The 15,805-nt window shown below is 35.9% G+C and overlaps 1 protein-coding gene across 6 annotated transcripts in view; it reads left to right on the forward strand.

Moving 5' to 3' along the window:
- Kcnt2 (potassium sodium-activated channel subfamily T member 2) overlaps positions 1 to 15,805 on the forward strand; it is a 381,807-nt gene that overhangs the window by 139,188 nt on the left and 226,814 nt on the right. For 4 of the 6 annotated variants that reach the window (XM_029477039.2, XM_029477031.2, XM_029477035.2 and 1 more), the window contains exons 8-9: positions 544 to 638; positions 804 to 878. In XM_029477039.2, the coding sequence (XP_029332899.1) occupies positions 544 to 638; positions 804 to 878 (170 nt within the window). The remainder of the gene's footprint in view (positions 1 to 543; positions 639 to 803; positions 879 to 15,805) is intronic. The other 2 variants (XM_021157906.3, XM_021157915.3) reach the window with 1 other exon arrangement.

Genomic DNA, 15,805 nt, shown 5'->3' on the forward strand with positions numbered 1-15,805 from the left:
TGTTTATTAGTGAGTTTTAATTTTACTTCCAGTTACCATTTAATGCTTTCTTCATTGATAAATATTTTTTCTGAAACTCTGCATTTGTTTTTGTCTGTGAGAAGTCATTAACATTGAAAGAGGTGGTCATCTGGGTTTTTTTGGGGGGTGGTTGTTTGTTTGGTTTGGTTTATTTTTGTTTTTGTCTTTGAGATGGCCTTTGGCTATACAGCCCAACCTGAGTTTCAACTCACAATTTCCCTTTCTTAGGCTCTTGCATACTAAGGCCTGTACCATCATACAGTGTGTGATGTGCCTGGAACTGCAACACGTATTCTGCTTCCTGCAAAGCAAGGGACCTGAATCTTAGCTCTTTATGGTTCTTTCCATTTTCTATCTTTGTAATATGAATTGTACCATAAATTATGTCTAGATCCATATAAAATGATAAGATACTGCTAAGTTCATTTAAACATATAAATTATGTATAGTGGATACTTGACAATTAATCTCAAGTGTCTTTACTATTTATCAAGATTTCTAATGTGCTCTCTTTTATTCTAGAATGATCTTCATAGAGCCATTCAGCGTACACAGTCTGCAATGTTTAATCAAGTTTTGATTTTGATATCTACTTTACTATGCCTTATCTTCACTTGGTAAGACCATATATAGCTTCCCTCTTATTTTTTATATTTTTAAATTTTTTTATGGGGAACTGTATTATAAATCAATTTCATCAAAATTTGGCTATTATAAAGATAAGCTTTACTGTAATACATAAAAAGTTCATCTACAGAATTAAAATGAAGTTTTTTTCTTAGTTTTACAGACAAAACAAGAAAGCACATGTATCATGTGACTTTGGGATTTACTGAAACTTTGACATTTTCTCAAAGGTAAACAGCTAAGTCACAAGGATTTGGCCCATATGGCATGGTTGTCAAGCACCTATTTTTCCTTCAAATCATTGACATACAGGCAGCCTCCTCCCTCTGTTTTCTTCAGAGCAGAAACATTCTTGAAGATAATGTTTATACCTTTATACCTATGACTCGCCATATACACCTCTGTGTCAGCACATTATTTTACTGTGGGACCTGCTGGGATGCATTGTTAGGGAAAGATCCTTTTATTGGACTAAAAGGGAGCGCTACAGAGAGAAATTCTTAATACTGTGTGGGAGCATTACCTGTCAATCAAAAGCTGATGGCCTATTAGCTGAGGCAGGAAATAGAAGGTGAAACATCACATAGAGAGACAAATATAATTCTGATAAAGACTGAAGAGTAGGAGATCCACCCTGAAATCTGAGGTAGCTGAACACATGAAACCGAGGAGAGGTAACCAACCATATGACTAGAATAAACACAGAAGGCAGACATAGACTAGAATGAACAAGTTATGTAAGGTACAAGCTAGTCAGGAAATGAGCCAAAGCTCATGGTCTAGGTTTTTATTCATAAATAATTAAGTCTCAGAGTCATTATTTTGGGAACAAAGAAGCAGAGTGAAAAAGCCCGTGGTTGCAATGCAGTGGCAAGACTCTTGGCTTTGAACTATGAGGCCTGGCACTTTGGGTTATTATGACTTGAATTTATTCTCTCTTTTGGAAGTCATGCTTAATATTGCAGAATGTTCCGATGTGAAATGGAGTTAGCATCAATCTAAATACACACCTGTATTAGCTACATCTGCTAGATACAAACATTCCTATAGATATGTGTATACAGACATGGGTATAATGTGAGTGTGTGTGTGTGTGTGTGTGTGTGTGTGTGTGTGTGTGTGAAAGAGAGAAGGGGAATGGAGGGGAGGAGAAGGGAGAGAGGGAGAGGGGGGAGGGAGAGAGCTAATGAGCTATTTTGTATTAATAGTATGTGGTTAATAATAAATTGATCTTGAATATGTTTATTTTAGAGTTTTATGCTTGAAAAGGAATACAAAATATTTAACATTTAATTATAATTTTTGAATAATGTTTTTAACCTTTCACAAACAGCATTCTGGATTCTCTTGACAAACATCTAACTGCATAAATAAAATTTATAGAAATGCTAAAAGTGATTCCATCACACAGTACTGAAAACTCTTATTAAACTAAATGATTTCTGAAGCAATGCCACGAAGAATTCTTAATTGAAGAATAATCACATTATTTTAATAATAATTTTTACCTTAAAGAATTTACAAAATTAAAATTTCTATGTGCAAAGACTAATTTTTCTGAGGTTGGATAATTTCTTTAGGAAAAAATCAGTAATTGCTAGGTACAATATAAAATGAATTTGGTAAAGACATTTTGTCTAGGGATTGTAGCTCAGTTCTACCATCGTTGATGACTACTCAATGCAGGAAAAAAAAATATGTAATTTTGGGTTATGTAGAAGTATATCTACTGTTAATGATCATCTTTTCATGTTATAATCCCCCTTTGAGTACTAAGGCCAGACATTCATAGTGTTTTTCTTACCTGATCCATGAAACTATAATGAAAATTATTTTGATGGTGGTGGGATGGCTCAAGTCTTAGGGAAGCAGCTGTAACAGCACCTCCTTCCCACCAACTTGGTAGCTCAAAAAAATTAGTAACTATATTTCCATGGAATCCAGCACCTGCTTCTGGCCTTCAGCAACACCATTCACGCATTATCTATATATACATATCAAGTCCAACCTAGTATACATTATTTACTTAAAGTGTGTGTGTGTGTGTGTGTGTGTGTGTGTGTATCTAACTTAATACATTCTTTGTAATTCAAACCTAGAAGACTCAGGAACTTATATTGTGTTGCATTGGCTGTATTCTTAAAAAACAAAACAAAACTCACAATTCTAAGATTACCTGTTTTAGAAAGGGGCTATCTAGCTCTAAAACACATGTAGGCCTCACAATTACTAACATTACAAAGCATGATTATTGAGCATCTGTCTATGAGGGACGCAAGCTCAGTGCCAAACTGAAATAGGCATTAAGCTGCTGACCCATTCTTTCCAGAAAATGTGCTGAAGTGTTTTTCCCATCATTGTAATGGAATTGGACTCATCTGTCCACATGCTGGCTCCCTACCCCTCTTCATCAGTGATGCTTGCTGTGGAGACAGCTGGCCATTGCAATTCATCCTGCATCTTGGTAACAAAGCAATTGTAACTGGTACATCCGGGAATCAACTGCATGACTTTAGCTCAATTATCAATATATTCTAACCAGTAATAAGTACTATAATTGATAATACATTTGCTGTTTCTAATTTTACATTTATGGACTTATTTTTTCAAGTTCTTTGCCAAAAACTTTAGTTTTTTTGTTTTTTAATTCATATGCATAGTTTCACATTCTTATTCCATAGAGCTGTAACACAAAGATTTGCACAAATGGATATTTTTTTTCTGGTTGTAGTCCAATGTAAAAATTTTAATCTACTTTCTAAGTCTTTGTCAGTAAGAAAAAGATCCATTTATTTCTGTGCTCTGGCCTTAACTGTAGTTTACGCATTTAGTTCAATAGCAATTTGGCCCTTTCTTCTTCATGTGTTAATGCGTGTTGGAGAAATGTGCTCTTAAGTTGTTGGGCTCTGCTCGTCTGGTTAGGAAATTGTCACTTGGGATTTGAGAAGGCAAATTTGGACTTGAACAATAATTAATTAAGTTCGGATATAGTCTCATGGAATCTCCAAAAAATTATGATTATGGAAATAGAAAGCTAAAAAAAAAAAACAAGACAGAAATGAAAATTCTCCGAAGTGTAATGTTTGAGCTTTTGTTTCATGTGGAATTACAGACTTGATGAGTAAAGTATGATTCTAAATGATATTTAAATAGCTATCATATAATATTGCAGTATTTTATTTTAAATAAGTAATAAGTAGTTAGATATCTTAAATTCAGCAGAGTTTTCAAAACTGTGGTATTTTTCAGAATATCTGTGACACTTGGAACACTGCTGTGCAAGGAGGAAGCCCACAGAGCAGGTCCCACTTGGGTTCTCTATGTCCTTTATCCAGAGTATTTTGTATTAATGAGCACCAGCGACTTTATGTTTAATTCTAAAGGGCAATTTTAGCAGTAACAATAGCCTTTCTGATGAGGGAGCCTCTACAGGCTGCCTCAACAAACAACTCAAGGAACAGTGTTCTGCCCTCAGCACTGAGAATTCGGTTGAAAGCCACTTCAGCTCTATTATATAGCCATCACTTCTCAGTTTGTTCAATAAATGATAGTTTTCTATATGGGTTTTATGTGTATCCTTAATTGTGATTGGTCATTCGTCCACACCTTAAATTTCTACTATGCTATATCTTCGTCTACCATTTAAACTCCCCCCTCATATTATTACAGTATTGCCTTCTTTCTCTACACATTAGAACACTTTTCTTTAGTTTGAGACCGTTTTTGAACTCTTCCAACCAGTTTCATTGCGTATAGGTATAGGTATAGGTATAGGTATAGGTATAGGTATAGGTATAGGTATAGGTATAGGTATAGGTATACACATATATGTGTGTGTTTTCTGTATATATATATATATATATATATATATATATATATATATATATATATATATGCTCACATAATTCCCCAGTTAACTATGCTTTCCTACGAATTTCATTTTTGTTAATGATAGAAAGAACATTGTTGCGTGAATGTCCTACAGTTTATTATCCATCTGTTGATGATGAACACCTCATCTGATTTCATTTCTTTGCTCTTATGAACAAAGCAGTGCTGAATCCAAATAAAATTTCTATGTCAGGATGTGAAGTCCATTGGCTGTATTTCCAGAAATGATACATGTAGGTCATATAGCAATTCTAATGCTTTCCACCATCTCTGCAATGTCTTTATATCTACCAACCATGACCAAGATTTTTCCTTCCCCATATCCTCACCAGCATTTAATGTTATTTGTTTTTTGATATCTTACTTTGGCAAGATGGGATTTTATAGTGCCTTAAATTTGCATTTCCAATGTACTAATGATATCCAACACTTAGAATGGTTATAATTAGCTCTTACAATTTCTTCTTTTGAGATCACTGTATAATTTCATCTTTCTTTTTTTTGATTGTGTATTTGTTGTATTGATGTTTAACTTTTAAATCCCATATGAAATTTAGGTATTAGTTAATTTTCTGTCAGGTGTATAGCTGGACTTCCTACTTGACAGATCATTTCCTTTATGGTACAAACTTTTTCAAATATTCGACGAGTTCCCATCTGTCAGATATTGGTCACATTTTCTAAACATTCATTGCCCAGTTAGGAAATCCTCAGCTATGCCTATATGTTTCAGTATGTTTGAGTGTACCAACCTGAATTTTCCTTTATCAATGTCAGAGTTTTGGTTTTATACTGAAATCTTAATCCATGTGCAATTGGCTTTTGGGAGGGAGTCTTGAGGTAGGCAGAGTGAACGTTGGAGTTTCACAACTTCTGTATTAGGTGTTCAGTATTCACATGACCATTTCTTTAAACAATTTTTAAGTGTAAATTTGGCATGTCTGTAGTCACAAACTTATTTCTTGGTCTTCTGTTCCATTCAATTGATCTATGTGTCTGATTTTGTGCTGGTACTGGGTTGTTTCATTGATTCTTTCCTTTTCTGTAATATAATTTAAAGTCAGTTCAGAATTCTTTTGTCTGTGCAATGTCTTTTGTGTTTTTATATGCACTGTAATATTTTTTTTTTCTATTTCTCGATGAATACTATGAAAAGTAGATAGAGTTTTATTGTGATTGAATTAAAAATGTAGATTTTTGAGGACTTTTTTTTTATCTTTTGAGGGTTTTTTTTTGGAAAAATTTGGTAAGGGATATTTATTTATTTTTTTTTAGTATGTATGTGTGTATGTATGTATGTATGTATGTATGTATGTATGTATGTTAGAGAGGGTCTTACTATGTAGCTCTGTCCTGGTACTCCCATAACTACCTACCTTTGTCTCTTGATTATTGGGATCAGAGTTGTCTTCTACCACCAGCAGCTTTTAGGTTGCTTCTGATCATTCTCTTTACAGTTTTACTCTACCAATCCACAAGCCTAAGAAGTCTGTCTGTCCTCTAGTGTCTTTTCCTTTCTGCATTCAGAACTTTAAAATTTCCCTTTTATAAATCTTTTAGTTTCTTGGATAAATAATAGTGTACAGGTTCTCTTGTAAAATATTTCTTAAATTTTCATGAATAATTAGAGATGTCCAAATACTTGAGAATAACATATTTATTTTTTATATTTTTGCTACATATTTAGTATATAAGAGTAATGACTCAATTTTACCCTTTAGTGACATAATGCCTAGCATCTGTTAAAACACTTGGAAAATCTTAGATGCTTAATAAATATGTATTGAGGAAAGGTAGTAGAATTTTCAAGTAACAGTATCCTTTCTGATTAGAGATTCTTAAATGTATTGAGAGCATTTCAACTGTTTATTTTGAAAATTTATACCAAATCCCTCTATTCACAGTAAACTTCTATGCAACTCGTGGGAGTGAATCTACAGCCCCAACTTTCCAGCCCAGAAGCTTTGCTTCTGAGAAAGGGATTTAACCACGTAGTATAACTTAACAGCTTCCAAGCAATTCTTAAGTTTTTCACACCTTGTACAATGATATACCAGATAAACCACATTTGTCTGTTACTTTTTTTGTTCATATAATTTCAAAATTTTCACCTTGGGATTTTTCCCATTCTTTGAATTTGTGGAAACAGAACACCCTTATGAAATTACTGAATCTTACAACTCCTTTTTTAAAGCTGAAAATCAAACTGGTTAAGCTCTAAAAGTGTGGCCATATTTCATATTCTTTTCATATAATTATGTAGACGTTTAGCTTTTCATTCATATGATCCCTTTCTTAATTATTATAGTAGTAGTAGTGGTGGTAGTAGTAGTATTTATTTATTTATTTATTTTACAATTTAGACATCTCCCTTCCAGTCCATCCTCCAACAGTTCCTCATCCCATTTCATCTATGTCCCACCACATCCCAACAGACCTCCCATTCCCTGGGACCTCAAGTCTCTTGAGGGTTTGGTGCATCTTCTCCCTCTGCTATATATGTGTCAGGGGCCTCATATCAACTAGTGTATGCTGCCTGGTTGGTGGCTCAATATCTGAGATATCTCGGGGTCCAGGTTAGTTGAGACTGCTGATCTTCCTATGGGGTCACCCTCCTTCTCAGCTTCTTCTAGCCTTTCCCTAATCCAACCACAGGAGTCCCCGGCTTCTGTCCATTGGTTGGGATTAACAATCTGTATCTGACTCTTTCAACTGCTTGTTGGGCCACTCAGAGGGCAGCCATGCCAGGCTCATATCTGTAAGCACACCACAGTAATAGTGTCAGGCCTCGTAGCCTCCCCTTGAGCTGGTATGATTCTTTGTTTGTTTGTTTGTTTTGTTTTGTTTTGTTTTGTTTTGTTTTGTTTTGTTTTTGTTTTTCAAGACAGGGTTTCTCTGTATAGCCCTGGCTGTCCTGGAGAGCTGGCATGATTCTTTAGAAATTTATATTATTCCCTTCTGATATAAAATTTGAGTCCCTCTTAAGACTCTACTTGTCATAAATATAATGAAATAAAGCAAAACATGTTCGTGATTAACAGGTAGCATAGAGCAATGCGACCTGATTGCTGATGAGCTGGTCAACAACAGGATTATTATCTCTTGATCTAGAGGTCACCTATGGTATAACTAACTAAACTTTTGCATAGATACTGTATCAAAGAGAGGGGGCAATTTCTTTCAGCAATGGAAATAGGCTTCATTGTATTTTTTAAAAGTCCCCATAAAAATGTAAAGTTCTAACATCCCAAATTACCTTATGTTCCACAGGAATATTAGGTGTTAGCGGATACTCTGCAGGAAATGAAAAATGATTACATGAAACCATTTAATTGGCTTTCACTCAACAAATACCAAAGTGCAATTTGTGGCCTGATTTGAATGCTAATGCCTGAATTACAGGCATGGAATCAAAGTGCTAGATGCTTTCAGTGCAGAATGCCAGGGCTTAATTAAGTTTTCCAGTAACTGTGTACAGCAATAGGATTCACAGCGAGTGCCTGGATATTTAAGGTTATTTATTTCTGCTATGTGAAGTATTTTTCCCTTGGAATCTTTGTTGTACAAATTGACATTTACCAGGTGGCAAAAAAGTTTACAATCTTGACAAATTCTTTCATTCAAATTAATGTTTTCCTTATCAATCATTCCAAACTTAAATGCCTGTATTATTAGGCACACAGTTAGCATTTTTTAAAAGTATGGAGTAAGGAACTATGAACGGATCTGATTTGTTACTGTGTATATAAGCCTATACCACATCAAATTCGTTGTGGTTTTCCAGAATTTTTTGTTAACTGAGAGCTTCCATTTCTCTATCAGGATGAAATATTTTCTACAGATGGGTTTTAAAGTTAACAGTGATGTTTTATAAAGAAATAAGCTTCATAGCACATTCACAACTAAATTTAATATTCTTTTGAATTTTCTTAAACAATGAAGTGGATTTTACCTTAACAAACTACTTTACCTTACAATGGACAGTTTTTATAGGTAGACACTCTGAGATATGACAGTGGGTCAAATAACCAGTATGTGGTAGATAACTTAATAGGAAATGTAAAACAGGCTAAGAGGCCAGATTGGATTGTAATCCTTAATCCCATACAGGCAAACATGGATGACCATGAGTGTCCAAAGGGAGTTCTCGCTGCAAAATGTTTGGATGTTCTCAATGTGCAAAAATGAAAATGTAAGCTTATTCTACTTCTAGGCTAAGGAAGTTGAAATTAAATGTTGTGGTGGTTTGAATATGCTTGTCCCAAGGACTGGCACTATTAGGACATGTGGCCTTGTTGGAGTAGGTGTGACCTTGTCAGAGAAATTGTGTCACTGTGGTGGAGGGTTTGAGATCCTCCTCCTAGCTTCTTGGAAGACAGTAGTCTTCTCCTAGATATCTTCAGATAAAGATTAGAACTCTCAACTCCTGCCAATCCATGCCTGCCTGGATGCTGCCATGTTCTCACCTATATGACAATGGACTGGACCTCTGAACCTGTAACTTAGCCCCAATTAAATTTTGTCCTTGCCTTGGTCATATTATCTTTTCAAAGCAGTAAAACAGTAACTAAGACAAATAGCAAAGTTGGAAGCAGCATGGCTGTTCTCTTATTTCCCTTTGCTGTTGCTGGGATAAAATATCCTATAAAAGCAATTTAAAGAAGAAAGAATTCATTTGTCTTGAAGATTGAAGCTATTGTCTCTCATGGGAAGAAAGAAACAGCGGTGGGTATTTAGGACAGCAAGCTACATTGTATGAGAGTCAAAAAGTAAATAACGATGGACACACTTTTCTGCTTTTTCATTTTTCTATTTATAGATTCCAGTGTCCCAATCAGAAAATGATGGTGCTAAGAGTGGATAGGTCTTCCCACCACACACATGCTCAGATGCCCTCTTCCAGTGATGCTAGATTTTGAAAATTAACCCTAAAAGATCTAGATCTACACAATGACAGATTTTAAATGGTCTTGTGGTTCTAAAGATGCCCATAGCTGTGGTTGCTACCACCTAAAATAACTTTTACACACTTGCTTGCTTGCACACACACACCTTTTTTTTTTCTAGAAATCCTTAATACTTAGTGTTTCTGTCTACAATGTCTCCATACTGAAAGAACCAAGAATAAAGTCAAATAACTAGGGACTTGGAGGTTGGGCATATTTACTCATGCATAATTTGCAAAATTTAACTGAATGTGAAACTCAACTATTAAGTGAGACCAAACAATGATGTTAGATTGTTGGATCAGTCATATATTGAGAGATTAAATGCATTAGAGAGTTGGAGTTCATAAAAAATTAGATGAACAAGATAAAGCTTTGAGTAAAAGGTACAGTTTTAAAAATCCATAGCAACCAAGCTAGGGAAATGAAAATCTTATGGCTAACTATCACTACTTTTCATATAAATTGGGTCATTAGTTCTCAGTTTGATCTTGTGATTCATCTCCTTAGATAATTTAGGACTTGAAATAATGTAGTGGCAGCTGGGGTGATGACATTATTAAGATATGGAGAACTGTAAGTACCCTTCTTCAGTATTGTAGTGACTGGAAGCATAACTGAAGGATGAAACCAATTCCTTAAAAATAACATGAATCTTACAGAGGACTCCTTATAGTCTGTGAGACTTTAACTCCACATGATTGGCTAAGATAAATGGCCTGTGCGAATTGTTATCTATGAGTTAAGACTCCTGAACACATTGAAACTAAATTATCTAATCAAAGATAGAGGAGGGGAAAGAGAAAAAATATTCTACGTAACCAAAATTCATTTTTTTGTGGGGGTTCAAAATGCACAGTATATAAAAGGGGCAATGTATTGCATGTAATTAATAAAAACACAATCCACACTATCACCAGCTACTCTCTGGCTGTGGCAGTCTGCCTGCCCCCCCCAACCTCCCCTCCCTCCCCCAACCTCCCCTCCCCCCCCACCCCACCCCCACCCCAGCGCAGCTATCCCCAAGTGGTGGTCAGCCCAATTTCCCAAGGTTCCCTTACTGCTGAACCCATTCCCTGTCATCCCTCCCCTGCTGCTAGTGTGCCAAGACTGGCTCTAAACCCGAGCCTTTATGAAGAAAACTCCAGAGGCTTGTAATTTATCAGATTTATAACAGTAAATTCTCAATCTCCAAAATGCCCAAAGAACTCAAAAATCAATTGATATTGATACAAGCTGACCACCTAGATTGGACAAATTTCTCTATATTATTCTATTGCTCTTCCATGATATCCATAGCTACCTGTAGCTATTTCAAGCCACATGGATTCGGTTTGTCTTCCTCTCCCACAGGTTCCATCTTGTCTTGTTGTCTCTGTCTCTTTGTCTCTCTCTATTCCTCTCTAAAACTCTTAACCTGACTTCTTTTTCCACTGGCCAGTCACAGGCTCTAGCCTAATCTTTCACCTGCCCTCACCTGCATACAGACTGCAATCTACAGAAGTGTCCAAGATAAAAAAAAAAAAAAAAAGACAAATTCCATAAACAATTAAATAAGAAATAATAATGTTTAAATATTAAAACAAGATTGATCATCCTTCTGATCCCCACTAATATAAAGATGCTAACCTTTTTGTGTTATAAAATCAACTGATAGTTTAAAAAAAATCAATGATTTTCAATAAGAATTTAAGATGCAATAAAATCCTCAGGCATGTTTGAAAGGATAACATGAAAACTCAAAGCAAAATGGAGCACTGAAGGCATATATATTTCTTCATGCTTAATATTTTTTTTTGTTTCCTCTGTGTGTAGAGTAGGAAGAGTAGACCAAATGAGAGCAATAAACAATGAAGAGTTAATGAAGCAGAACAAAGTAAAACTGAGATGAGCTTGGGAGAGGTTGCTCTTCTAGGTAGGGCTCTCAGGAAATGGCTGTCCAAAATCGCAGGATTTTAATTAGGAAATAAACAGCATATTGTGAATAAAGCTTATTTCTGGGGAAAGCCTGTTCAGGATGAAGAGCTGTCAGTGCAAACACTCTGGAACAGCAGCTCTCATAGGTTTCTAGGAGAATGTGCTTCGACAGATGTCATTAAAAAGCTATCTGACTACTCTGTGGAGTATAGACTGTAGGGAGGGAAGGCAGGGGCAGAAATTCTGATGGGAAGGCTGTAGGGGGATTTCAGGAAGAAGGTCATGGGATCTTGATCTGGAACAATCGCAAAAGGGTGAGCTGTCATTCAATTTGACATCCATCTTGAAGATAAATGTGAAATAGATATGATGAATTGAATGTAGGGTAAGAGGCAGAAGAAAGGTGAATTTCAAGTTTGTATTCTGAGAAAGGGAAAATCAATGAAAGGTGACATTTTAAAGCCCATAAATCTGGATAGAATCTAAAGGGAAAGAGATACAGAAAGACTCTCTTGGTAGAGATGTGGTTAAGAAATCCAACGAGAGATAATAAATAAACATGACACTACGGCCTGGAGTTTAAGTCTTGGGCTCCTTTTGCAAGCTTGGTATGTGTTAGCCCATTAGTTCTTGTTAATATTGAAGTATTTAGAAAGGAGAATCTAGGCATGCCTGTGATCAAACCCTAAGCAGGGAGCAAGGCAATGCTGGGTTAGAATTAAGACACAAATTGTAAGAAGAAATAGCTTTCATTTACCTATAATTCCTCAAACATGGCAATTAAATGTATAAAATAAAAATAAATTAAAAACCAAATCTTCCAAGTTTATTTGTTGCAGATATTTATGAAGTGCTGTATTACAAAAATGAATCTGAGATTTTTTTTTTCTTATTTCCCACTTTTGCAAACAGAGCCCTTTCTATACTATCCAACCCAGATGGTTGTCTATTTTAAACTGTACTCAATGTCAGTTTTTATAGAGCACTTTTATTATCATCAAAGCATTTTCTTACCATCCAGCTACCAGATCCTGGCTGAATACATATATTTTAAAAGAACCAAAACCAAGACCAAATTCCAAAACAAACCACCATAATTTTCCTCCTTCAAAATTCCCTCTTAAATATGCATTCTGCATTTCCATTCCCCTTAATTTCGCCATCATCAGCTTCTTTACTTTAATTTATCCACTTTTATTTTAGAGCCAATCACTTATGTGTGTCGTGTGTGTCACCTGTTTATGTGTGTTCGATGTGTAGTGAGTATGTATGGTGTGTTTGTGGTGTGTGTATGTGGTGTTGTGGTATGTATGTATGTTATATATGTATGTGTGAATGTGGTGGGTATAATGTGTGTTTGTATGTGTGGTGTGTGTGTGTGTGTGTGTGTGTGTGTGTGTGTGGCCTGTATGTGTATTGGGATGAGTTTTGGGGTGTATGTGAGTATGTGTGTAATGTGTGTGTGTGTGTGTGTGTGTGTGTGTGTGTGTGTGGTGTGATTAACTCAGGTCCTAACCCTTGAATATCAATCACTCTCATCCATTGCACCATCTCTCTAGCCCCACAGCTGAATCTTAGAATCCTTATACTTGAATACATTTCAGCTCTGTTCTCATAATTTCCCAACTGAATGCTTTCTATGTGTGTCACAGTAGAGTTTACCCCCTTTTTCTTCATAATATTTGCTAGTGTGTTGCAAAGTATGTATATTTGGAACATGGGGAGGCTCATTTAAGCACTATCTCTTTTGTACATACATTCTATAATCTTGATTTAATTATGTTAGAACCTTGGTTACATTAACTTTCACCAGTATTTTTCTATGTACATATTACATAGCACTCCTCTAGTTTTCATAATAATTTAATTTCATGGAGTCACTCAAATATTTTCTATAATTCTTATTTCCCAGTCGAATTACATTTATTATAGACTTTTGTCTTTATGTGCAAAGTTTGGGTATTTATTTTTAGGTCCTTGATTTGCTAGCAAATTGATTTTAGGGTGTTCTAAATATCTCATTTGAATTTCATATGAGCTGGTTCCCTGAGAGTGCCAACTGTGAAGGTGAAAAAACACTTTCAATCCGTTACTTTGTAATTATCTTTTATGTTGACCATTGAGAGCACTCAGTTTATTCTTTTCCTTCAACCAAAATATATCCTCAATAGTATAGCTTTTCTCCACGGGACTTTTTATTTGCTGTTTGTGTTTTTTTTTTTTTTTCTAAATCTGTTCCAGTTCTTAAGTATAACTCAAGCACAGCCAACAGAGCTGAGTAACTGCAAAGATCAAGGTAATCCATATAAAAGAATTTGTAAGCCATAATGTAACATTCAAATATAGAGCAGCCTTTTATTGCTGTAATTTAGGGAAAATGGTAAGAGTTTCATAGCAAAGATTTTTTTTTTTCTCAAGACTTACCTCTCAGAGGCCAGGAATTTGTATAGCTTTGTAAAGGAGCGTTTATTCAGAAATAAAGCAGATTTGATGGAATCCTGGCTATTCACTACACTTTTTTATGGGTACATTTTTAAAAGATATATTTATTGTGTCTTGATTTTTGATTTTTAAAAGTGAGGATAAAACAATATTATATAAGCATTCTTCAAAGAACTGAGACAGCCTTTCAAAAAATAGTAACTTTCATTTGGTCTTTAAAACTTTAATACAAGTATACAAGATGATTTGATCATACAGTTAACCAACTACCTCCCGGAAACACGTATCTGGATGGCCCACAAGTTTCTCTCCCAATTTTATGTCTTATTTTAGTTAAACATTTTTTTAAACCCTAAACATATTAATGGTTCACATATGTTAATGGGGATGCATTGGCACATAGGAACCAACTGCAAACCAACTGACTCCCCATTCCACCGCAGCCCACCGTTATCAGGAGCCCCTTAGTCAGACCCTCTCCTTCAGCCATGGTGACATTTGGCAGGTATGATATTGTGGAGTTCCTGGGCAGGTACCCAGACCACCTTTGAGTTGATTCATGCAAAGGCTGTGTCATGTTTAGCAGACATAATTTTCAAGGACCCTCCCAATATTCCCATCCTCTCTTCCAAAATGATCCCTTAGTCTTGGATAAGGGAATTTTTTTTTTTTTTGATATTCACATCCTTTTTTTTTATTACATATTTTCCTCAATTACATTTCCAATGCTATCCCAAAAGTCCCCCATACCGCCCCCCACTTCCCTACCCTCCCATTCCCATTCTTTTGGCCCTGGCATTCCCCTATATTGGGGCATATAAAGTTTGCAAGTCCAATGGGCCTCTCTTTCCAGTGATGGCCGACTAGGCCATCTTTCGATACATATGCAGCTAGAGACAAGAGCTCCGGGGTACTGGTTAGTTCATCATGTTGTTCCAACTATAGGGTTGCAGATCGGATAAGGGAATTTTTATCAACAGCTGAGTACTCCTTCTCAGCACTCTAACACTTTATGAGTTTGTGCATGAACCACATCATAAGACGCTTCTCTGCCCAACACTGAGACCATGACAATGGCATGACAACTTAACAAGGCAAAATATTTCACTGAGGCTTACTACCTCCCAAGACCAGAAAGTTTTGACCAGATTTGCAATAATCAGGCCTGGAGTTTCCTTTTTGGAACAAGTCTCAAATATAATCAGCAAACCTATTATTTATCCCCATAAGTAACATACCAGTACTGCAACACCGATTCCTTGCTCTCTGTTCACAGCAGTAAAACTGAACTAAGACAGAAGTTGGTACCAGGGTGAGGTATTGCTGTGATAGGCCTGATCATGTGGATTTTGAGACTTTGGATTTGGGTAGCCATGGAGAGATTTTTTTTTAATTAATTAATTAATTTTTGAGACAGGGTTTCTCTATGTAGTCCTGGCTGTCCTGGAACTCACCCTGTAGAACAGGCTGTCCTCGAACTCAGAAATCCGCCTGCCTCTGCCTCCCAAGTGCTGGGATTAAAGGCGTGTGCCACCACCACCAGCTGCCATGGAGTGTTTATTGTGAGGCATAAAGGGCCTTCCGAGGAAAAATATGGAAGTCATTGGAGCTAAGGGTACATTTGTATTGTGGAAGCCTAGCTATAGACCTTTCAGAGGAGAATTTTAGTATGTGATCTAGTGGCAGAATTTGTGATATTTTGGTGAAGAATGTTGCTACTGCTTTCTCCTTGTCTGTAGAGTCAGCCTGAGGGCAAGGTGAAGAGACTCAGATTAATTGCATTGACAAAGGAGGTCTCAAAACAACCCAGGTTAAACTCTGGGCTGTGGTATCTACTTAAGAAGAACATTTTGATCAATTGTAAAAAGCTTAGAAGGAAAAATACGAAAAGCATAGTTCAAAGAGTAAAGGGGCAGTAGGAAATTCAATGGAGCTAAACCATGTGTTCAAGTAGATAAAAA

The sequence above is a fragment of the Mus caroli genome, unplaced genomic scaffold (genome assembly GCF_978045245.1).
Source record: "Mus caroli unplaced genomic scaffold, Mus_caroli_1 scaffold_1, whole genome shotgun sequence".
NCBI classification, from domain to species: domain Eukaryota; kingdom Metazoa; phylum Chordata; class Mammalia; order Rodentia; family Muridae; genus Mus; species Mus caroli.